Source organism: Myodes glareolus, chromosome 22 (assembly GCF_982192425.1).
Source record: "Myodes glareolus chromosome 22, mMyoGla1.1, whole genome shotgun sequence".
Classification (NCBI taxonomy): domain Eukaryota; kingdom Metazoa; phylum Chordata; class Mammalia; order Rodentia; family Cricetidae; genus Myodes; species Myodes glareolus.
In genome coordinates, this window is record NC_142047.1 from 12,752,271 (window position 1) to 12,779,115 (window position 26,845).

At 48.7% G+C, this 26,845-nt stretch overlaps 1 protein-coding gene across 1 annotated transcript; it reads left to right on the top strand.

Moving 5' to 3' along the window:
• The first annotated feature begins 1,852 nt into the window (after positions 1-1,852).
• On the top strand, positions 1,853-25,416 carry LOC148118428 (NEDD4-binding protein 1-like). Its single transcript, XM_087900634.1, has 6 exons — positions 1,853-1,882; positions 2,621-3,039; positions 13,120-13,250; positions 14,757-14,853; positions 19,424-19,531; positions 21,324-25,416. Exons 1-6 carry the CDS (start codon positions 1,853-1,855, stop codon positions 21,679-21,681), a joined length of 1,143 nt encoding a protein of 380 aa, XP_087756760.1. The 3' UTR covers positions 21,682-25,416.
• The last annotated feature ends 1,429 nt before the right edge of the window (positions 25,417-26,845 follow it).

The following is a 26,845-nucleotide window of genomic DNA, read 5'->3' on the forward strand; positions in this document are numbered from 1 at the left end:
GCATCTTATTCTGGAAGTTTGTTGAGATTGGAGTTGTGGGCATTTTGTTGTTGTTGCTGCCTTTGAGACAATGTTTCATTCTGTGCTGACCTGAAATTTACAATATATTCAAGCTGACTTGAACTCTTGCCTCAGACATGTCCCATTATTACTTATATTCTGTAATTCCACTTTATAGTATCTAGTTACACAGTCATGAAATCGACAAACCCCAAAATGTCCATTCCAAAACAAACCATTTTTGGTTAATTTAAAATTAGTTTGTCCATGACTCTGGAAAATCTGCCTTCATATAGCCACACAGGGGTTTCCTCAAGGGGCAAAGGACTTCTGACCTCTGTGACTTCTCGGTCCTCACTCCATGCTTTCTACATGGACTCCAAGCTCTTTCCATTTAAAGAAGGTGTGTGCAGAGTGCACGCCTTTAATCCCAGGCAGAGGCAGGTGGATCTCAGTTTGAGGTCAGCCTGGTGAACAGGCTGAGTTCCAGGGCAGACAGGGCTACACAGAGAAACTGTGTCTTGAGAAACAAAAACAAGAATTCCTCTTGCTTTCTGCTGGAACCTTGGAATGGCAGTCAGGACACTGAAGCTGGGTTTAGGTTTTTAATAGACACTGTATTCAGTGGTGATGCACTCATCTCATTCTCCCGAGCACTGGATCTACCAGCATGCCCCACTGTGCACTAGTGTGTTGGATCTGGATCCTGACTGGCATCTAGCATCTTCTAGGTTTCATGTGGCTTACTTGCTCTAGCAGAGCAAGAATGGGAACAGTAATGGTAGTTATTTCATGGAGCTTTCTGCTTTTTTCGAGACAGGGTTTCCTGTGTAGCTCCGGATGTCTTGGAACCTGCTTTGTAGACTAGGCTAGATTTGAACTCTCATACAGGCACCTGCCTCTGCCTCCAGAGTGCTGGGATTAAAGGCGTGCACCATGGCAGCCAGGCTTATTTCAGGGAGTTTTTGTGGGACTGGTGAAGTAACCCGCTGAGTCTGGCACTGGGGTATAGTAGCATTTGATACTCTTTTCAGGGGCCCATCCAAGATACCTTTCTCCGTAGCCACCTCCTGGTGTGGGCTTTCATTTTGTGGATTTTCTCTCGACTTTCCCTGGGTTTTTCTTCTCTCTGCTTCTTTGGCCTCTCCCATATCGACTCGTACCATTCTGTCACCAGGCCGAGAAGTACTGTCCCTTAGGAAACACAAGTGAACACCTTGGTCCTCAAAGTTCGGCATCTCTGAACTCCACTGGCTTTGCAGCACCCCAGGGCCTTATGCTCTCCCTTCCTCAGCCCATAGTGGAGCAGTTGACAGCAGCAGGGTAGTCTTCTGACATTTTCTTCTGCTTCATCCGTGTCCCCACAATTTCTAGCCTCCCTTCAATCTGGCTAATTCCTTGTCCTTCAGTTTTGTGCCAGACACCTGTGCACACACACATTCCAGAGTTAGGCACCTTCTTTGGTGATGTTTTCCTCACAGCTGTAATGGTCCGTGTAGGAGACTAATGTTTATGTCTCCTGCTAGAGTATAAAACGTCCTAAGTACCCAGCAATGGCTCTGTATTCTCAGGACTAGCACGGGGACTATCATTTGTTCAGTGAATGGGAGAGTGAACGAATTCTTCCTGCTTGGTAAGCTCTGTGACCAAGCACAGCATATGACAGATTATTTTACCATTCCCTATGTAATTATGTATTTGTTGAAATGAACAAGAACACTACGAAAATCTAAAATCTTTGTGGATCTATACAATGGAAACCTTTTATCTGGCTTTTGGGCTTTGGGGACCAACAAATTTGTACTAATATAATGATACTTTTGGCTAAAAACACCTTAACTTTCTCAACTGGATGTGCCAGTGGTTCCAGAGGAAGGGCACGGTGAGAAAACTATCAGCTCAAGAACACAAGTACCAAGGCAGCAGACTACAAAGATGCTGAGGGAAGCTGGAAATTCTGCCTTTGAGCACAAGTTCGGGTGGTGGCTGGGGCGGTGTTTGTGCTGATGGTTCAGGGGGAGGAGTCTTTTTTGTCCCACAGAAAAAGTACTTTGTTTTCACACAGCATTCCATTTCTAGAGTTCTTCCCTGGAAATCCACTCAGGAACCTAGTCAGACCCAGGCACCCATCAAAAAACTGTAACGGGGACTGTGGAGATGGCTCAGCTGAGGCTCTGCCGCCAAGGCTCACCACTGGCGTTGCACCCCCAGAACCCACAAGATGTCCCTCTGACTCCTACACACACAGCCCACACCAGAATCAAATGGAAAGGCTCCCACCCCTTCACCTGCAATTTGGGGATCTCATCCTAGGCAAGCATTCCTCGTGAATACATCTCTAGCCCTGAAGAAGAGGTTTTCTTTTAATAATTTTAGATTCAGGGTCCACCGTGAAGTCCTTCAAATTTCTACACAGACCAACCTGGCCCCAAACTTGTGAAGATCCTGTTTCTGCTTCCCGAGTGCCTGGCTCCTTTTTCTGTTTTAAATTTAAAGCAGCACATGGACAGCCCCCAACGAGGAGCTTCCTAGAAGAGTGGGGATATAGAGGAAAAGCCATGCTTGCTTCTAACTAGCCAGCTTTCAACTAGCCTCCGGGGGCGTGGCCCTCCTCCTCCAGGAGTGGGGTCCTGGAGGCCACTACAGGCCACGGGCCCGCAGAGTGTCGAGGCGGAAACCTAGGCGGCCCCACAGAAAGTCGGGAAACCGCACGGTCGCCTCGCAAGGACACTGGTGGCGCATCTCCGGTAACCGAAACGTCCCGACTCCGAAAGTCAGGTATGTGTGCCCGCCCCAGCCACCAGTGCGCATGCGCGGCCGTGGGAAACCCCGCCCAGGGCTTCTCCGCTCGCGTCCGTTCCCGCTCGGCGGGCGCGCTCTCGTGGTCGGCGAGCGCGCTCTCGTGGTCGGCGGCCCCCGGTGTCCAGTCGGTGTCTGCGCTTCAAGAAGTGGAGGCGCGGCCCGTGGTCGCGACGGTGGCGGGGGACGCAGCTGGGGACCGGGCGCGTTAGACGGGGCCTGCGCGCTCTCCGTCCACAGGTAAGCGGGCGGCCTGGAGGGAGGAGCCGGCCGCGGCCCGGGGTGGACCGGGTGAGCCCTCGGGGCGGGGCTGAGCTTTTGTCTCGGCCGCCCCGGGCGGGCCCAGGCGTGAACGGCCAAGTGGGCCAGCGGCGGACGGGCGGGCGACTTTCCGCTGACCTGCGCCTTCATCGTGAGGGGAAAGAAGGCAGCCTCCTTCCTTGTTTACCTCGCCAGGAGCCAGCAAGGGGAAGGAGGCAGCCTCCTCCCTTGTTTACCTCGCCAGGAGCCAGCACGCGGACACCCGCCCGGGCAGCTCCAGCCTTTAAGCCTGAGCCTTGCTCCCCCAACTTCCTTTGCGGGATAGTTGGGTCCTTGCTCCAAGCTCCCAGATGCAACTTAGTGAAAAGGAGACTCCAAGGAGACAGAGAGTTTGCACCTTGCACTGTGTGTCCAGATGCCGCTCAGAATAGCAGTGCAGGTGGGGCCAGTAGGACAGAAACAACGAAATGTGGGGCTCAATCCTGAACTACAGTTGTAATGTAGACCTTGAGACCCATGGCCTCTCTCTCTCTGTTGCCTCTTCCAGTCCTAAGGAAGTCAGCTTCATTTCGAGGGGAGCTACAGGCGCCACCAGAGAAGCCTAGCTGTCCCTGAAAATGGCTTTCAACAGCAAGCAGAATCCTCGGCTCCTCAAAACGCGAAGGCTGCCTGTGAGAAACGTTCTGGCTGCTGTAGCTCTCCTCAGCCTAAGCCAAACTATTCCCCTCCACCGCTGCCCCAGCTGTTACCTTCAGCTACTGATGCACGATTGGCTGGAACCTCTGAGCTTATGGATTCCTCAGTCACTGGGGTTCAGAAATTTCGAGATAACCTGAAAGCACCGTACAAGCTGGAATTAAAAAATGAACCAGGGAAGCTGATTTGAAGCATATTATTATAGATGGGAGTAATGCTACAATTACGTAAGTCTACTCTGTTCTTACCTAGTTCTCTCAGCAGCATCTGAGAGCTGTGTGCGAGTGTGTGTGTGCCTGTGCGCACGTGCGCGTTCAGGACTGCATTCTGTTCTAGTGGATCTGGAGCCTTTGGAAGCCAGGGAAGGACCAGCTGCTTGGGAAGAGTTTTTGTTGTTGTGTCGTTTTTTGGATTTTTTCTTTTTTGTTTTTCGAGACAGTGTTTCTCTGTGAACTTACTCTGTAGACCAGGCTGTTCTCGAATGCACAGAGATCTGCCTGCCTCTGCCTCCTGAGTGCTGGGGTTAAAGGTGTGTGTAACCACTACCTGGCTGGTTGGAAGGGTTTTGCATTTGATTTTCTGGAGTTCTAAGCTCTTGCTTGACCCTGTTGCTGTGGGTAGGGGAAGCTAAAGACTATATTTTCACGTTACATGTCACTCTAGCACATCTGGTGCAACTGTAGATGAACTAGACTTTGAAACCTGTGTTAGAATCCCAGTACAAGAATGGAGCTGCTGCCTGCTGCTGTCTTTTGTTTGTGAGACATTCTCTTACAGCCCAGGCTAGCTACTAATTTGTAGTACTTCTTGCCTCACCTTCCCCGAGAAAATCTTTTTTAAAAATTAATTAGTTTAAAGTGAGTGTGTGTGTGTGTGTGTGTGTGTGTGCGTGCGTGCGCGCCCGTGTGTTGGATTTTCAAAGAAAGGGTTTCTCTGTGTATCCTTGGGTGTTCTAGATCTAGCTGTGTAGACCAGGTTGGCCTTGAACTCACAGAGAACCACCTTCCACTACCTCCTGAGTACTGGGATTTAAGACGATAGCCACCACCAGCACCTGGTTTATTTTTATTTTTAATTCAGTGTATGTGTGTGTCTGAAAGTTAATTTGTAAACATGGAAACAGTACCCGTGGGGGCCAGAGAAGCGTGTCAGATCCTCTAGAGCTGGAGTTCTAGGTGAGTTTGAGCCACCTGACATGGGTGCTAGAAACTGAATTCAAGCCTTTCTTAACTGCTGAGCCATCACTCCCAGCTCCTACGGATGTTAAATTCTGAGAATAATATTCTCTGTTGAGTGCCTGGATGACCACTTTCTAGGAATTCGGAAAGGTCAACTCATGTCCTGAAGGTTTAGGAATGCCTTTGGCTTTTTCTTTCTGGTCCTCACGTTTGGACAGGGTCCTTATGTGAGGTGGGCGCATGCTCCAGCCCTGTGCTGTCTCCCTGTAGGCTTCTCATCTGGAGATGCTGGGGAGGCGACTTTCTGACTCAGGATCCTCCTAGTGCTTATGTTATAGGCATGAAAAATAAATTATTGGCATATATGTTTATTTTATGTGTATGAGAGTTTTGTCTGCATGTTTATATGCCCACCACATGCATGTCTGCTGTCCAAGGAGGCCAGAAGAGGAAACTGGATCCCCGGAACTATAGTTACAGCTGTGAGCCACAGTGAGGGTGCTGGGAACTGAACCCAAGTCCTCTGCAATGTAGCAAATGCTCTTAACTGCTGAGCTGTCTTTTCAGCCACTGTATATCTTGTCTTTCTTCTTTCTTTTAAGTGTATATGCTGTGCATTTGTGTGAACGCATTCCATATGTTTGCAGGTGCCCCTTGGAAGAGGCCAGACAAATGCATTGGATCCTCTGGAGCCAGTGTTGCAGGCAGTTGTGAGCCTCCCTCTATTGATGTGGGAACTGGAGTCAGCTTTACTTAATGAGTTATTTATTTTGCTAGGTTTTTTTAAATTAAAATTTACAAAGAAATATAACAAGAAAGTATGGCAATTCTCCGTGGGTTTTCTTAGCCCCAACAATTACTAGTTCATGACCACTCTTGTTCCATCTGCACTCTTACCCTACAGCTTTAAACCCACTTTTATGGGATTTTATTTTTCTTTATTTTATTCTGTTTATTGTCCCTGTGGTGCTGGGGGTGGAGGCCAGGCTCTTCTGAGCTTTAGGCCAATGCCCTACTGCTGAGTTCCCTCCCTAGCCCTTGTGTACTTCAAAGGAGATCTCAGGTGCATGTGTCATCCGGAAATACTCCAGGGTGTGTCTAAGATACACGCCATGCTTTCTGAAAGTATTTCCTACTCAGAGGAAGATGGGACTTTATATCTTGGCAGTCGCCTTCCTCATGGTGGCGAGGACTCTTGCTCAGTTCCTCTCCCTCCCTTTCTTTTGGTGTGGCTGTATGTTCGTCTGTCCTTTTCTTGATGAATTCTGGGACCTGCTTGTCCTTGGCTCCACTGAGCAGCTCCAGAGCTCCCTGCTGGTAGGGAGCAAAGCCACACACCTCCCACATGAACTTGGTGTGTTTGGTGAGGTGCCTCCAGCAGCCACTGTGCCTGGCTTGCTCATGGAAAGTCCACAGCCATAGGGTAGCACAGAACCATGGCTGCTGACAGCAGTAAGCTGCAGGACTGGAAGCCAGGCCGTTTGGTCTTCTCTGGTATCTTCAGCTTGCTTGCCATCCTCCAACCCACCTTTGAAGTCTGCCCTGACAGCTTTTGGTGTGTGTCTTTTGTTTTGGAACAAGGTCTCGCCATGTAGGCCTAGTCTGCTACTTGCTGTGATGACTGACCAGGCTGCCCTAAACTCACAAAAGATCCAATCTGTTTCCTGAGTGCCGGGATTGTAGGCATGGGCCTCCACACCTGCCATGTTTGTTTTGAGGCAAAGTCTTACTATGTAGCCCTTGCTGGTCTGCTATGTCAACCCAGGCAGGCCCCCAAGTCAGGAAGATCCTCCTCCCTGTGCCTTCCCAGTGCTAGGCTTTAAAGGTGTGTGCTACTGTGCCTGTCAGTGTGGATTTTGCGAGCATGAGCATTGTTTTGGTTTTCTTTTTCTTTTTTAAATTATTTGTTTACATTTTGCTGTCAAAATTTAAAAAAAAAGTGCCACCATTTTAGATATTAGAAGTTTGGCCATTTGCACTGGGGCTACGTGTAGCTCTGTTGGTAGAATGCTCGCCTAGCATTCATGAAGCCCTGGGTTTTATCCCTTAAACTGGACTTGGTGGCCTCTTCCTGAATCCCAGCCCTGGGAAGGTCAAGGCTGGGGGATCAGAAGTTGAGAAATGTCAAGGCAGGAGTAAAACTATTGCACCTGTGTCCTCATTTCCAACAGTGCTGCCTCTTATGATCACTTTGGGTTCTGGCAGCTCTGTTGGGGGAAACCCAGCAAATGCCCCACAGCTGCATAGATTGATCTAAGTAAAACTGTAAGAGCCGTTTGGGTACCTGTAGGACAAGACCGACTCCAGGTCCTCCTTGTTAGTTCTTAAGCTGAGTGGGGACACAGAGTTTATGTCGTGATTTTGAGGAATACTAATTCTTTTGCAAAAACCTTTCTATATGTGCAAAGATTTCTCAGAGTGATGTTGAAGCAGTCAGAACACAGATGAGCTAAGGCTGAGCATGTTAGCGATATTTGTGTGTGCATGCTATATGTTCATGAGTATGTGTGTGCGCGTATGGAGAGCAGAGGTTAATATTGGGCATCGTCCTCGATGGCTTTCCACCTTGGTTTTTTGTTTCGGTTTTGTTGTTGTCTTTGAGTTATTCTTTCCCTGACGCTGCCTCCAGTTCGGCTCGATTGGCTGCTGGGGACCTCCGAGATTCCTCCTGTCTATTTCTCTAGAGCAGTACTAGGATTACAAGTGTGTGCCCACCCCCACCTTCACTTTTTACATCACTTTTTACATGGGTGCTGGGGATCTGAACTCAAGTCCTCATGCTTGTTTAACACACACTTTGCCAGCTGATCCATCAACTTTTTAGAGTAGTAACTAGTATCGCTCACTATTAGAATGTACAGTACTGTTTGACCATGCCAGCGTGTGTTACAGATATGATCCCTTCTCCTTTGCCCATAGTGTGCTTCCCAGACACATGACAACCCAAAACACTACTACATATTTCCCAACATTCTTGGATATAGTACTGTTGCTTTTGAAAAATAGTGTTATCGCTTAAAATGAGCATGCAAGCTTTTATTACTATATATTTTAATTGTTTATTTATTGATTGTGTTTGTGTCTGTGTATGTATACTACATGGAATGACAGCTGTGAACCACCTGACATGGGTGCTAGGACCTGAACTCAGTTAAGAACAGCAGGTACTCTTAACTGCTGACTTATGATCCTCATTACTTTAGGCATTCGTTTTATTAATGTATATGGGTAGGGGTACAGGGAGGTTGTGCACATGCATGCTGGTGCCGTGGAGGTCAGAAGAGGCTGTTGGATCCCTGGCACTGGGGTTGCAGGTGGCCATGAATTGCTTGGCCATGGGCTGGAAGCTGAACTGCAACTTCTGGAAGAGCAGCTGGTGCTGCAGCCGCTGAGCCAGCTCTCCAGCTCCTCACTAGCTTCGAACACTGATTCTTTCTAGAGGATTTAACTTTCTTTTGAATTTACTGATGTTTGGGCTTAAGAGCAACACTTTGAAAAGGGATGTTACCCTAAGACGCAGCCGCACTTAGTTAGATGTAGGTTCACCTGGAATGTGAGTGTCTTAGGGTTTCTGTTGCTGTGGAGAGACATTCTGATCACAGTGACTCTTCTGAAGGAAAACATTTCATTGGGGCTGGCTTACATTTCAGAGGTTCAGTCCATTATCATCCTGACGTGCAGGCAGACATGCTAGAGGAGCTGAGAGTTGTACATCTTGATCTACAGGAAGCAGGCCGAGAAACTAGCTGCAACTTCTGATCCCTCAAAGCCCATCCCCCTAGTCACACACCTCCTCCAACAAGGCCGCACCTACTTCCTGGCCACACCTCCTAAGTGGTGCTCCTCCCTATAGACCCCTGAGGGTCATTTATAGTCAAACCACCACAGTTAGTAATCAAAGTTAACCCTTTTTCTGAGAGAAGAAAGTGCCAGTATGGGTAGGACTTGACTCTGAGTTGGGACATCTTCAGATCAGATGCCTCTGTGCTGCATGATGCCGGGGACTGAGTGCCCGGAGGACTTCCCTCAGAAAGTCCCAAAGGTGTTGATGCTGGCTCTGGCACAGCCCATCTGCTTCCACAGGGAGTGAGTGCAGGTAGACTGTTCTCTCAACCCCTCAGCCTCAGGCTCTGGACATGGCGGGCTTCCCGGAAGAGAGAGCTGCTGAGGAGAAGTCTAGGACTTTCTTACTGGCTTCTTGTCACCACTTGTGACTTCATGGCCTGCTTGCCTTCCGTGTCACCAGTGTAGACTGCGTTTTAACTGAGACCATGGATTTCCTAAGTTTTTTGGCAGTAAGAATTGAACTTTGGTTCTTAGACACACTAGGCAAATGCTCTGCTTGAGTTTCACTCTTAGCCTGGCATGTTATTATCATTATTATTATTATTATTTATTGCAATCTTCATACTCGTTTCTTGGAGCAAGAATTAGGTACAGCTTGCGTGGCATGAAGTGACATGAGCCTTGTCCAGGGTCACACCTAGACTTGTGGGGCCATGTCTTTCTCCTCAGCACCAGGACTGTCTGCGGCTCCCACAGGAGTTGAGGTTGGACTGCTCAGACCTTTTTCTTACTGGACACATTAGAGCTGCTGAATAATCCTGTCCCATTTGGCACAGCTTGCAGGAATTTAGAAGGAAATCCAAGGCCTGCAGGAATTGGGTCTATTGATGTGAACTACCCTGAAGCAGCACTACCACCACCCCCCATCCTGGATTGCTGTTTATTTGGTTCAGCATGAGGTTGACGCTCATAGATACCACAAACAGGTCTGAAGCACCTGCCTTCTGCTGCTGAGGATGTGTTTTCAGTCGTTTCCCGTCATCACTGTGAGTCAGGTGATGAGTCAGTGGAAATGTTTGCAGTCTCTGGCCCGACATCACAGTAGCGGCTGAAACTCCAGCATGAGAGCACCTGACTAGTCTCCTTTGGTGACTGTGTGTCGATGGGGTTTGCCCGTTGTCTTGTCAGAACTGTACATGTGTCCACTGTGCTTGCTCGTCTCTCTGTAGCAGGTTCCACGGCTATTTTATGAGGTGGAAGATAGAAGGAAATTGTGCTTTTCTGGTTAATGCAGAAAGGGCTTCCCACAGTATTTCCCTGCACTCCCCTGTCTGGCCTGACAGCCACTGCTAGCTAGCTGTTGTCACCCAGCTCTCCTCTGTTTGAAACGTGTGGACTGACTGCTAGAATGTGAAAAATAGCCGGGTAATTTAACTTGTCTCCAGAGGCCTGGAGCAGGAGTTCAGATCTCCCTGAAGAGCTGACACTCCTACCCTCCAGGCTCAGTGTTTTCCTGCATGTGAGGCTGGGGTCTATTTGGAGTCCCTAAAATAGAAGGTATTAGTCTGTGCACTGTGAATGTATGTCCTCTAGGTCAGGGTAGGCCACTAGTTGGCACTTCCCTGTCCAGCACTCTGTCTCTATTGCAGAGACCAGAGGCAGCAAGGATTAACACACTTCATCGGGCTTAGAAGAAGAGCTCTCACTGCACTGTCTAACATTATAACAGCAGTTTGGTTCTTTTTTTTCCCCTTCCTGGGGCTAAGACTTCAACTCAGATCACACACATATGCTATATTGGTCACACCCCAGCCCTCATTTCCTTTTTCTGTAGTTTTCTTTTCTAGATGAATCTCTATATCTAGAACCTTGAAGCACTGCTTAACTGTGGAGTCTTCAGAGTGAAAATGCTGTGATCTTCTGTAGAGAGCACTGAGAACTGGTGCAGCCTTGGTGCTTCTGACAGCAAACTATTTGTTCTACTGTTGCTTTAAACTTAGATACCCAGGGTAGCAGAATTCCTGCCATCTGCTTTGGCTTCCTTTTCTTCATTGACCGCAAGTGGAGCTCTGTCCCCATCCATTCCTGCTGTGTGGTCAGCAGAAGATTTAAGGAGAGGAGGGCAAGCAGGTTCACTGGATCCTGTGTGCGCGTGTGTGTGCTCTTGATTTGGGATCTTCATGTTCGAACTGGCAGGGGATCTCTGTGAGTTCAAAGGCCAGCCTGGTATACAGAGTGAGTTCCAGGACAGGCTCAAAAGCTCCACAGAGAAACCCTCGAACAACTCACAGAGACCTAGGCCTGCCTCTGCCTCTGCCTCTGCCTCTGCCTCTTGAGTGCTGGATTAAAGCATGTGCCACCACTGGCCAGCTGATAGTTTCCTCTTTATTGGTCTCTGAAAAAGCAATGGCTTTATCCTCTAGCAAAGGGAACTTGTGGGCTACTCTTTGCAACCTCCTGACAGCTTAGCTGTGTGTATCCAAGCCTTCCTGCACTCAAGGGTCAGGAATGCAAAGAGGGTTGGCATCATACTATGGGATATTGGAAGGGCCTTGGCCAGGTGTGGGCAATGATTCTACCCCAGCACACCCACTCTCAACAGGCAACTCTGATACACTGCAAAGTAGAAGGTAGGAGCTGAGAGACAGGATGGGCTGACTTCACAGGAGACTAGACTGAACCCTCAGAGGGGCTGGTAGGGAAGAAACACAAGGACACTTAGCAACCAGGATGGGTAACAAGACCATCCAAGAGCAAGAGCTGGTTGGCATGTGTTTTATGGGAAGTTTACCATGACCTGCTCTCTCTGATCTGTCAAATGTGGAGGGGACCTGGAAGCGAGTCCTAGCAGAGGATGTGTGTGGGAACGACATCTCTCCCCCACCTCTATTTGACTGCCTGAAACAAAAATATGTATTTGGTTTTTTTTAAAATCATGTTTGCTTACTTACTTGTTTATGTGTGTTTGTATTGGGGGAGTACACACACCATGGTCCATGTGTGGCACTTTTGCCTGTGGAGCCGTATAGCCAGCTGATTTTTTTTAAATGTGTCTGAGTGTTTTGCCTGTGTCTCTCTCTGTGTGTGTGTGTGTGTGTGTGTGTGTGTGTGCTGTGTGCCATATACATGCCTGGTCAGAAAAGGGGTTCTGATCCCCTAGAATTATGGATGGTTTGAGCTGCCATGTGGGTGCTAAGAATCAAACCCATGCCCGTTTGCAAGAGCAGCAAGTGCTCTTAAGTATGAGCCGTCTCTCCATCCAGTTCTGGTTTTGTACTTTGAAATGTACTGCCAGACTTAGGAGCTACATTTTTTGTGTACCTTCTGAGCAAGAAGTCACACACTGGGCTAAGTACGGCCCCATTTCTGTCTCATGTGAGTAGGAACTCAGCCATATTTGCCATCTACAGCTGTGTGTGGCTGTTGTCACATTGCTGTGGCGGAATCGAGTGGTGAGACAGTGACCATGGTGACCTTTGCAGATTGAGGTTCTGGCCCGTTTCTTACATGTTTTCCTTATTCCTGCTTTCTGATTCATTCAGTATGGTCCCATGGTTCTAGTTAGTTTCCTTTGAATCTTGTTTTCAAATTGTTCTTTTTAAGTTATAAACTCAGGCCTTTTCAGTTCCCTGGAAAGTGTGTGGTGCACCCACCCACCCTCCAGAGGTAGCGGTGACATTGGGCGCTGTGGTAGTACAGCAGGGTCACATCTTTAATCCCTGTCCTCAGCCATAGGCAGGCACATAGCACAGCTACTGAGCCACAAATTCTGTGATAAAATTCACAAGTTCTTAGACATACGCTGGCAGTGAAGCACAGCGGTAGAGTGCTAGCCTAGCTCGTGTGAGGACCTGGGTCTCATCCCTAACACAGGAAACAGGCAGCACCCCACACAGCAGCACAGCCCCACCAGGACTTGACTCCAGAGTCACAGTAGGCTAGATGTGCAGTGTACGCCAGTGTGTCAGAATTCAGGGGGCTGAGTCAGGAGGATCACATGCTTTAAGTCAGTTCATTGACTTACAGAGACCACATCTCACAAAAAGAAGATAAGGATTTTAGAGTCCATTGGTTAGACAGACGTTAGAAACAGTAGTGGTTTTCCAAGTAGACTATACTGGAAACCCCTGTGATAATAAACAGACATTACAGCAAGCCTGCCGCCCTCCAGCAAAACAGCGTACCCAGTTCGTCAAGTACAAGGAAAAGACCCAAGACTCTGAGATGCAGGAAGGACTCAGTCAGCAGGTCTGACTTGGCTCTGCAGCACAGCAAAGTGCACAGCACATTGGAAAAGTAAAAGCGTGTCTGACTGTTTCTGTTGTATGATTGTTCTCTGTGCTAAACGTGGGCTTTCCATATGCCTTAACCTAATGAAATCGTTCTTGCTTTCTTCCAGCCATGGTCTGAAAAAGTTCTTCAGTTGCCGTGGGATAGCAATTGCAGTTGAATATTTTTGGAAGCTTGGCAACAGAAACATCACTGTGTTTGTCCCACAGTGGAGAACAAGGCGCGATCCTAATGTCACAGGTGAGGCCCAGCGACTTTTCCATATTTCTGGTTAGGTATTCAATGAACTGGCTTCAAACTGCAGCACAGGGTACTTAGAATAGAATCACACACGTGGGCAGCAGATTGAATGACGAAATTCTAAATTGGTTCTGTCTGGTAAAATATCAGTTGAAAACTTGGTTTGATGGTACACACCTGTAATGCACTCAGGAAGGAGTAGAGGACCAGAGCCGCCCTTGGCTACACGGTAGAATTTTTGTGGCTGACCTGGGATAGACATGCCTCTCAATTGAGGAGTGTTGTAGTATAAAAGGGAGTGGTTAGGAAGGGTGGAAGGCTAGCATTGCTGTTAGAAGTTAAGTGTCCCTACTAGGTTGCGATTCGGAATATTTAAGTAATTTTTCTTTAAAATAGTTACTTAGCCAGTTTTCTGTCCTCAGATAACGTCTTTCCAATAGTCTGATGGCTTCTTAGGAATCACTTCTGTTTGCCATGTAGTACTTTGTGCATAACCTACAGGCTCCACATAGGAAGTTTGGACTTACTATGTTGTAAAATACTCCAGAGAAACGTAAGGTTGTTTCTGTCCTGGGTCATCATAGACAAACAGGGGGAAAGGCTGTGGCAGGCAGAGCACACGAGGGCTCCTAGAAAGGAGAGATAGCACACGGGGGAGGGGGACATTTGTCCAGTTCAGAAACAGGAAGTGAAGTACTGACGCCAGTCCACTCCACTCCGGAGTGTTCCCAGCTTCCTTTATCTGGGAGATGTCAGAACAGAAGGTCCTAGAGGAGCGAGCAGATTCACTCATTGCCTAGCAGAGTCTTAGTGCATGCCCACTGGGCAGCTGCGAGCTAGGGAACCCCCGTGTGGGCAGGTCAGCTCAGGTCACTGGCAGCTACTTTGGTAGGAAATGCAAACCCAGGAATCTTAGGTCTCAGCTTCTCTTGCCTGTGACTGCTTTCTTTCCCACAGAAGAGCATCAGCCCTCCATCTTGTCCCTAGTGTACCTGGGACAGTCAGGCTTGTGCAGACAACTGAGACTAATTGGGAGAGGAGGCTACATTCAGACTGGAGTGCCAGCCTTTCTTGACTAGAGCAAAGCGGTTTATCCCTGCTGCTGCCTCTGCCTCCAGAGGGCTCTTCCCCTCCCCATTTCCACCTTTAGGGGACTCTTTCTGTATTCTACTTGTCATGTATACCTTTGGAAGAGTTCTTGAGGACAGCGTGAATTAATTACAGGCTTATGGTTTAGTCTCAAGAGGAAATTAATATTGTTTGTTTGTTTGTTTGTTTGTTTGTTTAAAAACTACCCAGTCAGTTCCTATGCAGGGTTTGTCTGAGTATGAGTCTTACTTGATTTATTTTGTTTTTCTACTTGATCTGGTAGTTAGTAAAATTGAGTCAATAGGAAAAGGAGGTTTTCTGCAAGTCCCCAAGTGAAGTATTTGGGTTTGTGTCCATTTGTTTACACTTCTGGGAAAGATGGCCTTTACTGAACACATCAACTTCTTCCACAAACAGAACAGCACTTCTTAACCCAGCTCCAGGAGCTTGGAATATTATCTTTAACTCCTGCCCGGATGGTCTTTGGAGAACGAATCGCTTCTCATGATGACAGGTATGAAGGGCTGTTTCCTTCCCTGGTGGGAGTGGGGTGGTGAGGAGCCAGCTGCCTGCCACCAGGCTGGTGTGCGCTCTGAAGGGACCTGCTTGCTCAGTTTTAAAACTCGTGATCAAAGTCACTACTAAGCTTATACACTCTATGAGGTTAGGAATGACACAGAAGACACCATTGTTTTAAGTTTGATTTTGTTTAATTTAGTAAAGTATGTCTGAAGTGAGAAAAGGCAGATATATGTAGTTGGTTTTCCTTTTTATTCCTTTTATTTCCTCCCTGAGACAGTTTCACCATGCCGCCCTGCCCTAGAACTCACTATGTAAATCACAGATCTGAGTGAATCTCTGCATTTCAGGCCAGCCAGGGTCACCTGGTGAGATCCCCACCTCCCAAAAGGAGGATTTTGGATTCCCAGCTTCCCCGGTGATATGTAGTTTTCGCAACTCTATTCTGGTGTTGTCGTGGTAGTGACAAGCGTGGTGTCTGTTGCCTTTGGGCTGTCTGCCCCTTCTCTGCTTTGTTCTGTGCATTCCCACCCCTTCCACTGAAGGCGGTGCTTCACGTGTTACCCACACTGCTGTGTGGTGGGATAGGAAAGAGGTGATGTAGGAGCTCTACAGACATTCCCTCACCGATAGGAAAGAGATGGGCTTAGATGGGGTGCATTCAAGGTGCTGTCAAAGAGCGGTGTGAGAAGAGCTGAGGGAGGGCAGCACACGGGTTGGGAGCTTTCCTGGGAATCTGTCCTGGAAGGGCAGTTCTTGTCCGCATGGTCACAGGCTCAGGAACCCCGAAGTGCTCGGGTGGAAAAGCAAGTCGGCCAGTAGGCACAGGAAAAGCCTTCAGGCCTCTACATCCACCGCTTTTTCTCACAGCCAAGGGATTCGAACCCAGGAACAGGCATGCAGATGAAGCTTCCTCTGGGTTTCTATTGCTCTGGGTTTCAGAGAGCATAGTTGTGTGTCCTGGTGGGAAGCCTCACTATCTGCTTTTATTGACAGCACAGAGCACCATTGGCCGTCGTGCCCTTTAGAAGTGAACTGAAATGTTTATTAACAAAGACCTTAGCCAAGTGTGGTGGCTCCAACCTGTAATCCCAGAATTTTAGAGGTCGAAGCAGGAGGATCAGGGATTTGAAGTCATGCTCAGTTACATAGTGAATTCTAAGCTGGCCCGGAATTTGTGAGTTCCTGTTGGGGAGTGAGGGTGGTGAAAATAAAAACAAATCCATCTTCCCCAAGTTCCTAAGAGTTAGGAAACTGTTAAGTTGTTTTTAGTCCCGCCTAGGAGTCACTGCCACTGTGAAGAAGAGCGGCCTCTGCACCTCAGAGTCCAGTGACTGGGCTTTTGTTTCACTGTCTTTGTTCGTGCTCAAGAAATAACACGTCCATTCCTTTCACAGCTTTTGTTCTGTTTTGTTTGTATTTTAGATAGTTTTCACCAGTGGCCCTGACTGGTCCTGGAACTCACTATGTAGACCAGGCTGTGCTCAAGCTCACAGATAGCTGCCAGCCTCTGCCTCCCGAGTGCTGGGATTAAAGATGTGCACTGCTGTGCCTGGCTACTCACGATGTTTTAAGAGGGTTTAGACAGGGGTTATCTTCAGCAACGAAAAAATTCTTTATTCCTTATTCTTAATCTTTTTCATCACTGTGTGTATATGAGACCCTGTGTGCTGGAACTTACCCGGAGTCCCAGCACCAAAAGGTCAGGGTCATCTTTAGTTCAAGGCCAACCTAGGAGAGTTAAGACCCTCTCACATATAGGGCTACGAGTTTAGTTTTAAGAATCCAAAGGGATTCCCAGTTCTCCCAAGGGTGACCCCAAAATGGCAGTCATGGTCATATAGTCTGCTTAAGCTGGACTGTAGAAGGAGTGCTGTCAGAGATGAAGGCTCCCGCGTGCAGCATTCCTGCCTAGCAGAAAGGGCCGCTTCCTTTGGCTGTGCCTGTGGTTACATAGCAAGCCCCAAACTAACCTCCAGGCTCCTCCATCCCTAGTAACTTGTATGTGTTATGACTATCCAAGCCCCTGCTAATCTCACTATTCCCCCTCCCCTGCACTATGCTTCCAAACTGGAGAACACGCTCTTTGGAATGGCAAACGAAGCCCCTCTCGATATTCATTCTTTCCAACTTCTCTTTATTGTCATGTCTCCACTGACCCCTGCCCCCCAAACATATTTGAGAAGGATCCACAGCCAGTCTGCTTTCCCTCTCTGCTCTGGACTCTTCCAGATGCATCTGGCTGTTCTCTCTCTCCTATCCACACTGTAAAAACTTCCCCCAGCCATCCAGCCACGGAGCAGCCATCTTGGTTTCTTTACTGTGCCCTCACTTTTGCTTGCCTCGCCTGTCAGGCCCTTAGTTTGATCCCAGCACCACAACTTTTTTAAGATCACAAAAGGCACTTTGTCACCACGTGTTCTTTTGTAATTGAGCGAATCTATCTATATTTATGCCAAAATGATGTTGTCTTCTTAAAGCAAAGCAGAAATTTGTGATTGTTCTTTAGAAAATTGCAGAGCTGACTGTCAGCTAACACTGAAGTAAACTCAGCTGAAGTATCTCGTAGGCCTCTTACCTTTAGCTTGTCCTCGGCTCACGTCTTCATGCATTGTCACCACAGTTTATTGGTGGGTCTGTTCTAAAAAATGTAAGAATCAGTTGAAATCATTTTTTTGTAGAACTGGACTGCATGAAAAAAAGGTGCTTTATAATCCCACTGATCATTCCAGAGATGCTTATCGTTTTATCCGTCTTCAGTGGACGGGACCTAACATCTCTGTATCCGACCTTGTTTAAAGCGGCTGTTTTCTTCTTTCACTATAGCCCAGCTTCTCTCAGTGAGGCATGCTGTCTGCTCATGTTGAACTCTCTTGTACCCATAGGTTCCTGCTACACTTAGCGGACAAAACTGGGGGTATAATTGTAACAAATGATAACTTCAGAGAGTTCGTGACTGAGTTGGTGTCCTAGAGAGAAATTATTACAAAAAGGTAACCTTTTCTTACTTTGCTTTGATCAGGAGTTTGGTGTTTGCTTCTTGTTTGCATTTTGTCTGTGCTGCTTGCCAGATGGTAGACCCAGGAGAGGGTGAAGGGGGGCCTCCTCGGAGCACCTGTAAGTCGGGACCTCGTGCCGTCTGAAGTGTCAGCTCTGGGTACTGTGACTCCAGCAGGAACGTAGCCCAAAAGCAATATGCCGAGGGAGGGGGCACCTAACTGCGGGCACGGGCAAGTCTAGTTTTGATGGCTGGTGTTTTCCATGAGTTTAGCGTGCAGCTTTTCTTGTTGCTGCCACTGTGAACGTGTTCAGTCGTGAACTGCTGACCAGCGGTGAATGCTGGCTTCCATGAGCCCACAGAAGACTTGACACTCGAGCAGCTGCTTCCCACAAGAAGGGAGATTGCTGTACTGTGGCTCAGGGATAAGGCAGATCTGCTGTAGATCTGAAGCATATAGGGAATGTGCAGGGCAGTGTGGGTAAGCAACACATTTAGACACACGTGTCTCTCAGATTTCATTCAACCTTTGTCTCAGACTTACAGCTTGCTACATCCTAACAGGGTTTCTGAAAGCTTGGGCTGGTGAGATGTGCCAAGCCTGAGGACTTGGAAGTCTCCAGAACCACACAGAAAAGAGAGAATCAAAGTTGTGGGCACACAAATAAGGAAACAATGTAACTTTAAATTTTTAGAAGAAAGAGAAACTTTGGCTGCAGACTCTTGGATGAAAGTCAGTTACTTGAGACATTTTGAGCTCTGTGTTGTTCAGAAGGTCTTGGTAATGGGTGGAGGAAAGTGTGACCTGGTGGGCACAGTTGATGAGTTGCTGAACTTCTCAGACACTGGTGTGCGCTAGACACAAGTCTGCACACAAGGAGGCTCAACCAACCCACTGCTTTTAGACCTCACAGAAGCAACTTGGATACCAAAATGTACATCACAGACATAAATGCTAGGATTTTGTAAGTTTAATTTAATTTTATTTATTCATTTATTCGAGAGAGTATCTTACTATATAGCTGTCACAGGCTCCATGTCTCCTGCCTCTCGAGTGCGGGGATTAAAAGCATGTATCACCTTGTCCAGTTAGTTCTTTATTTCTAAACCCCACGGTGTTCCGTGTTCCTGACAAGACTTTCCTGCTGAGCAGGCTCAGGTCCCTGTCCTGGATGAGTAATGCCGGATCTACCCTGGCTTTTTCTGCCAAGTATGATGTTTTCTCTTTTAAATCAGAGGTTTGTGTTTGAACTTTTTTTTTTTCTGGTTTTACTTTGTGGCACACCTGCTGAGTTCCAAGCAAAAGGTCTTTAATTGTGTTTTTTCGTCTGGTAGAAAATAGAATACCTGACTGGCATCTGGATGAGACTTTTGGGCAGCTGAGAGGAGCTTCTCGCATGACTGTGTCCACAACAGAAGTTAGGACGCTTTCTCTTGCATGTGGGGCTTCTTCCCCTCCAGGCAGATAGCACTGGGAATGTTCACTGATGTCCCCAGGTGGGAAATGTTGCATTTCCTCAGCAGTGAAGGGGACTGATGGTCAGCACTGTGACTTTCTGTGTTGTAGGCTGCTTCAGTACACGTTCGTGGGGGACATATTCATGGTTCCCGATGACCCCCTGGGAAGAAACGGACCTCGGCTAGAAGAATTTCTTCGCAAGGAGGGCTTTCTTAGGTATGTCTGTGTATTTCCTTGTATGTGAAAGCTTTTATATTTTAACCAAATGTTGTGCTTTGCAACAAATGCTGTCCTTGAAAACTAGAATGGCACTTGAATGTCTTCTAGGGTTAGCGATGTGTGACCGGTATAGAAGCCAGTCAAGGAAGCAGCCCAAGGCTGATCTTCTGTGTGGTCTTTTTCAGTGTTGTTTTGCCTGCCTGGCAGCCTTAGAACTGTTTCCTCTGAGTCAGCAGGCTAAGCTCAAACTCTGATCCTCTGCCACTGCCTCATGTGCCAGGGTCTAGGCCTGCCCTGTGTGGGGTTCCTTTTCATTTTAGTCTAAGAGCACAGAGACATTCATGAGGGGCTCAGCAGAAGCAGGTTTTCAAGGTGGTGCTAACTTGCAGGTCACTGCTCCCCGGGATCTCTGTGTGGGATGCTTTCCCATGCACTTTCTGCAGTCGTTTCTTTTGAGTGTCCGGTGCTGCCGTGAACTTGTGTCCTGCTCGGAACCGCTGTGGGGAGTAGGGTGAGGGCCCACAGCTACTGTTTACCATCTCTGCACGGGAAAACCTGCTCGCTTTATTGTCTGCCACTGGGAAGTAGAGGTTATTTCTATGCTAAGAATTCCCAGGTGACCTTGTTAACCACAGCCTCCTTCATGCTAACCTAGTGGCAGACCTTCTTTGTTTTAAAACGAAAGTGAGCTATGTTTTTATGGATCTCCTGTCAGGTTTTTGCATGGGGTTGGTCTAGGTCAATAAACAGAGAACTTAGACTCTGTCTCGTCTTTCAAGGCTGCTAGTTGGTCATTTGTAGCCTGAGCCTTTGAGATCATCAGTTTGAACTTGGTGGTGCACTGCAGTGGGTTGATTTTCACCCGGGGATCTTCTTCAGTGGAGACCGACACACTTGGAGAGTCCTGGCCTTGTTATCATTTCTCTGGGAGCCTTTGGGTTTTATCACACTGTTAAGGCCTTGACTCGGTCCAAGGACATGGCAGCCTGCTGTATGCTTTCCCAGTCCAACCCCTCAACCCCACCTCTTCTATGGGAAATCCTCATGGTGTTTTAGGCCTCAAGGCCTATGTTTGAGGCTGTGTGTTGTGTGGGCCCCATGCTGAGCTGAGGCCCAGGTCAAACTAGAGGTGACTTCTTTGCTACCTGTTCCACTCCTTCAGTAGCCTGGTGACAGGGTCAGCCCTGCTGGTCCTTTTCCCTCTCACCTAGTGTCATCTTCAAAGTGCCTGGTGGCCACCAGCTGTCACTCCTTCATGAGGGGATGCCGCTAATGTTAATGGAGCTTTTGCAGGCTGTCAAGCTTCTGACGTTGATGGCATGGTTAGCCCCAGTTCTCAGCTACAGCTGAAATTGGTGGGAGTTTTTAGACAACACCATGTGCACACGCATTCAGAGCACACTTGCCCCACCCAGACCTCACTGGAGACAGGGATTCCAGGAGCCTCTTGGAGTTGCCCCTGCCCAGAGGGTTTCCTCTCCCCAGTCTGCCTACACTGCCTAGAATAAAACCCTCCAGATGAGCAGGGACTTTGCAGAAACAACAACCATGGCCTGCTCTCAGACAGCAGGCTGGGAGGGGCTGTCCATCCCAGAGGTGTTTGTTCCCTCATTGGTCTGGAAATGGTGCCGGGTGCCCTGTGAGCCACTCTGTGGGGCTGATTTCACATCCCCTTGGCTCTCTGGCCTTCAGAAAACATGGAACTAGCTAGCATCTAGATCCTCTGTGTTACGTACGCGCTTTCCCGGGTTTCTCACTGCCGCTCTCACCATGGTCACTTCATCCGCAGAGACATGCAGCCGCTACTCAATGCCCTGCCAAATGTGGGCACGTTTGATCCTGGCTTCCGGAGCCCCAACACCCAAGTAGCCAACACCAGCCACCAGCCTCCATCCCGGAACCAGGGGGTCTCTTCAGGCCCTTGGCTTCCTCAGCAGCCCCACTTCACACCCCTGGCCACCGTTCCCAGTATACAGCAGAACCTTCTCGTACCAGCACAGAGATCTTCCGCAGAGACCAGCGAGCTGAGGGCGGCCCTGCTGAAGATCTTCCCTGACTCTGAGCAAAAACTGAAGATCGACCAGATCCTGGTAGATCATCCATACATGAAAGACCTGAATGCCCTTTCTGCCCTGGTATTGGACTGAAGGCTGGGCTGAGAGCCCACTGCTGATGGGGACCAGAGGGAGCTGCCAACTGTGGAGTTCCGTAGTGGGGAGAAGCTTTCCAGAGTGCACAGTGCTGCTCTCAGTAGGAAAAGGAAGGGATGTGTTTTATGTATACAAAAATCTGGATTTTCAAAGCCAGCTTTTTTCTATATATAAATTATGCTGCTATCACAGATTGAACATTTTCTGTAAAAGGAAAGTACATTTTCTGCCTGTTCAGAACTGTTTAATAGCAGTTACTCTTGAGTGTATTTACAACTTTATGGTTTTTAAACTATTTTCCTTAAAGCTGAAGAAAAATTGACAAATGAATATGGTTAGCCTTTCTAAATAAAATTAAAAAATTAAAAAAAAAAAAGGAATTGCTTCCTTAAGGAAGGCAAGCCCTCTTAAAGTATATTTTCTTGAGGTGATCTCTTCTGTCCACTCACGTGGTGTGTGCTCCCCTGCCTTCCTCCTTGCAGCTGGCCTGCTCCACTCTTCTGGGTCTTCTCAGCAGGCCACCCGTGAGAGTGGAGAAGTGGAGCCACTAGATGGCACTTGGTGCCTGGCTGTAGTCAGTGACAAGACAAAGTCAGACTCAGAAGAGCAGGGTGACAAGTCTCAGTTCATTCAGCCCCATCCTTCTTCCTCTCCGCTGGACAGAGAAGGGAACTGATTCCCAGCGTACTCCCTGATTGGCGCAGCTCCCTAATGCCCTCCCCAGCTGAGGCTGTCATGTTCCTGATCTGATTCCACAGCTGCTGTCACCTCAGAAGGTGAGTGAGGTAGGGTTGGAGAGTCTGCTGAAGAACTCCCTTCTGTGGCCAGCATGAGTCCACAGCCCACAAGTATGGGGAAGAACCCCATGTGGAGTTTGTACAGCTTTGCCAAAAAGTTTTCTATTCTCAAGGATGACCCAAGCCAATAAATAGCATTAGCAGTTTCAGAAGGGGTCTCAAAGCCCTGCTGTTTGCCTCTTCTGTCTTTTAGAGGTCTCTTAGCCGCTCTTCCTGAGTCTTTCAGAACCAGTTATCTCAGTATTGTCTCTTCTCAATGTAGCTCGAATTCTGTGTCTGTGAAACATTTCCTGGTCATTCTTAGCATCTTGACTCTCACCTACACCTTTTAAGGGCTCTGTGTTTTCCATCCGTGCTGTATCCCAGCCCTCACGGTCAATTCCACTGCTCTGTGGATTGTGTCTTTCTCCTGGTCCCACAGTTAGTAACTGAGGATGTGGTGCTGGTTGGTTCTCTGTGGTGCAGGGACTATGTAGATCCCAGGATGCTGTCACCATGCATATATCTTGGTTTCATTTGATCCTTGCATCCCTGAGGAGATGATACAGCTTTCTAGGTGGCCACGGTTGTACTTCAGTCATATTCTCCTGAATTCATTGATGATGTAACCTGCTGGGGAATCATTTGTCATCTGTCACTTGGGCTTTTGAGACCTGCAGGCAGTGACAGTAGAAAACAGACTTTGCAAGGTCCAGGAGTAGCCTCACTACAGCCTTGTGCCCCAGCTTCTGAGCACAGTAAAGGTGCCAAGGTGGAGCCATCCCCAGGACCTCCCGGTCTGCTCAGTCCCAGTCCAGCATTCCCGGGAACCAGGAGAGTCAGGGTGCTCTGTGGAGCACAGTCGCCACATCCTGATGCTTGCAGGGAGGAAGGAGCATGAGCTTTCCCGGACTGTACAGGCAGATTGACTTTGTTGTGTGGCCTCTCTGTTCTTAGTATTGTTTCTGAGATATCTGCCTGTGTCCCCTTCCCCATATAGGAGGGAAGAAAAGTTGGAGGAAATCGAGAGGCATTAATGACTGTGTAGATTATAATGTGAACTGTAATTCTAAACTCTCTGTGAAATTCATCACCTTTAGGTGTAGCATTTAAATCCCAGTTATCCAGCCACTGAAGGAAGCTCACGACCTGCTTCTCTGCCTCATCCCAAGCTCTGTTGCTGTTAGGTGCTTGTAGATGCTCAGCCTCCATCCCTCAGTGCCTCCACGGTGAACTTTGGAGTGTCTTGGCATTCCTCCCTATGTGGAGTGCCTCTGCCTCCTGCGTATCCTGACATTTGGGTGAGGTGGTCATTTTGATCATTGGTCAAGGTATCTGATGTTTACAGAGGTTGAAAGGATAAGTAATGTAGCTGATGGACTTCCAGCTGCTGTGCGCATGCGTGCATGTGTGCGTGCATGCGTTGCAGTCGCTGTCCTGGTCCAATGTGGTGGCACCATGGTTGGCAGGATCAGCTGTGTTACTGGGGTTTGCTGTGAGACAGGATGGAGTTGTGTTTACGCAGGCTTGTGAATGTGTAAAGCAAAAAAGAAGACTCCACCCCTGTTTGCCACTGCCAAGTACCAAGTCCCTCCCCCTGGTAGGGGCAATGGCTGCAGACCCTGTGCCCGCTGCCCCATCCTCAGCATTCTGAGCCATCTCAGCTGGGTCCATTAGTTGCACTGTTCACTGGCATTACCCCCTTTTTGTTACCCTTGATCCCTGGGGTGAAAATGCCCTGCATTTTGTTGCTGATGCTTTACTCTACCTTCCCACCTTTTCACTCCCCAGTTTGCAAACTTGGCTCCTGCCCTCCACATGGGAGTAGCCTGGGAAATCACTGGTTGCCATTTCATTGTTAATGTAATAGCTACAGACAGTGAGGCCATTGGCTTTATATATTTCTTCCATTTTCCTTCTAGATGCTCTGCATTCCTTTCTTCTCCTTGAAGGCCAATTCTTAATGCAGTTTCTCCACAGGTGGTTCTAAAACTGGGCCACCCTAGGACACCAGTGAAAAGGGCAGCCCGTGCTAAAATGCAGGTTATCACGCACACCCTGAGGTGTGGGCTCTGTGGTAGAGGAAAACCTGAAAGCTTTACCGTGCCACACACCCTGACTAGCTCCCAGTTGTTGGCCTGGAACTGCACTTTGAGAAGCTGCACTGACTGTAGGAGGTCACCACTCTTTCCTAATGTCACCGTCCATGGTGGTGGCACTAATCCTGTCACTAAGCCTATGGGATCGTGACTCCCAGAACCTCAGAAGCTCGGCCTCAGTTCTGTCATCTTCTCACCTATTCCCGGAAAGCTCCCTGTATCCTTCTTGGCCTTTGGCTTCCTCCTGCCCCCCACTTCCCACAGTCCCCCGTGACACTGTTCTCTCATGGGTCCCTCAACACTAGGCCACTTTACAACTCCCCTCTCCCAGACTCCAGGAGCTCATTCAGGTTCATCTAAGAGACCATTGTGTCCTCCCTCCTCCTTCTCTTCAGTGATCTACAGCTGCCACCACAGCATGAGTTCCCGTCCTGTGAGCCGAGTGCCCATGGCTGTTGCCCCATGGCCGTACTTGACTATCCACTGTCTATCCCTGCCACGATGCTCACTCCGCCACCCAGATCTGGGTTCCCAGGGGCCCTGTCCGTGCTTATTTCTCTTCTAGAAATGGCCCTTTGCCCTACAGCCTTCCTCCTCAAAGGCCCAGTCCTGAATCGTCTTTGTGCCCTGAACAGAAGCAGCTCAGTGGTATTCTGTGACCCCCACAGCACTTGGCGTCTCGCTTCTGGCTCCTGCCACTCTGGCAGGTGTAGCTGCAGCCAACTGTGTACTGTGTCGCCTCCCTCTAGACTGTGAGCTCCTCGTGGGCAGGGACCATATGGTCACTCTGTATCTCTTGTGGCACCTAACAGTGCCTTGCACTTGGTAGGTGCTCAATAAATGTCTGTTCAAGTGAACTGGAGGACGGTGCCTTCTTGACTGGAGGAACTTTGGTGACCGTGTTCCAGAGATGGGACCCACTTCTGTCAGGTGTAGGGGAGGCTTAGCTTGCCTGCTTCACTCTGCGCCCCTTCCCTAGGGCCTTCAGCACATGCCATCCTGGTCAACTTGCCCAGACCTGGAATCCTGACCAGATGGAACCGTCCAAAGCAGACAGTTGGCTTAGACCTCACCCGCCAGTCTTCCTCAGAGATGTTGCCCGTTGTGCTGGGAGCTATGTGGGATCCACCCACATAGAAAATTAGCACCATTTTCTGCCATGGGGAAGAAACATTGTCAAGGAAACCTTCCTCAGGTGTCAGGAGGCTCAGTATTCTCGAAGTGCGCCCTGATGCTGAAGCAGTTTCATGTTAATGTGTCCCGTGAGATCACGTGTCTATGCAGAGTGAAGCACCTCACCGTCCTTAGCAGAGCCTGGCAGTTTGGAGAGCAGGCGTCCAGCTTGATGTTTAGGAAGGTCCCAAAGACTTGTGCCAAGAGCCCGCCAGGATGAGCACCTAGTCTGGGTGTCAGCATGCCCCTCTGTCCTGCTCGAGAGAGCCCCACCCCCACCGAGTACCTGCTGCCCTACCCCTCTTCCACCCTAGAGAAGGAGGCTGCCTCCACTGTTCTGTGCTGAGGGATGCACCCAGTACTGTTGCTGTGAGAGGAGAGAGGAAGCACATTTGGTGGTTTGCTTTTGTACACTCTTTATCCTGTAGTCCAGGCTGTCCTTGAATTCACAGCAGTCCTCCTGCCTCAGCCTTCCAAATGTTGGAGTTACAGGTGAGACCCACTATGCTTTGCTCCACTGGTTTTGAGAACCAAAAGCAGCTCAGGTTTCCAGTTTTTAGACTCATGGTACTTCTGGGGAAGCAGCTGAGCCAGAATCCTTCTGCCAGTGCGGAGATGCATCCCAGGGGCTGGGCTTGCTCCTCCTGCCTCCTCCTGTTTGGTGGCTTTTGCTGCAAATCACAGGGCTCTGTGCTGCACACTGTAGCTTCTATGGTTTTGCTTGCCATCTCTCTCCAGATTCCCAGCTAGCCGCGCTCAACCGCGCAGTCTGGAACCCAGACCTGGGTCAGGCCCCTCCTCTGTCACTGCTCCCAGCAGAGGAACCAGGCCTGTAAGGCTCTGCCACATGTCTGGCTCCTGGATCAGGCTCAAGTTGCAATCCCCCAAACAGGCGGCAGGAAGAAGGGTCCTTCTGAGTGGCCCACAGGAGCTGAAAAGGTTCTGTGTTCACAGCTTCCCCATCTATAGGGGCTATACCAGCAAGTCACTTGGACCCTCTGAAAAGGGTTAAGCACCCACAGAAAATAACCCCAATACCAACTCCCCCCCCCCCCCCGGATACCTTTGCTTTATCTGTGCCCTGAGACCCTTCTACCCAAAGAAAACACTGGG

Bases quoted from the DNA above. Each gene is read 5' to 3' on its own strand.
- LOC148118428 (XM_087900634.1), top strand. From the start codon at position 1,853: ATGTGCCAGTGGTTCCAGAGGAAGGGCACG. The intron at 1,883-2,620 runs GTGAGAAAACTA...CTCCTCCTCCAG, and splicing joins GGTTCCAGAGGAAGGGCACG to GAGTGGGGTCCTGGAGGCCA. The intron at 13,251-14,756 runs GTGAGGCCCAGC...TTCCACAAACAG, and splicing joins GCGCGATCCTAATGTCACAG to AACAGCACTTCTTAACCCAG.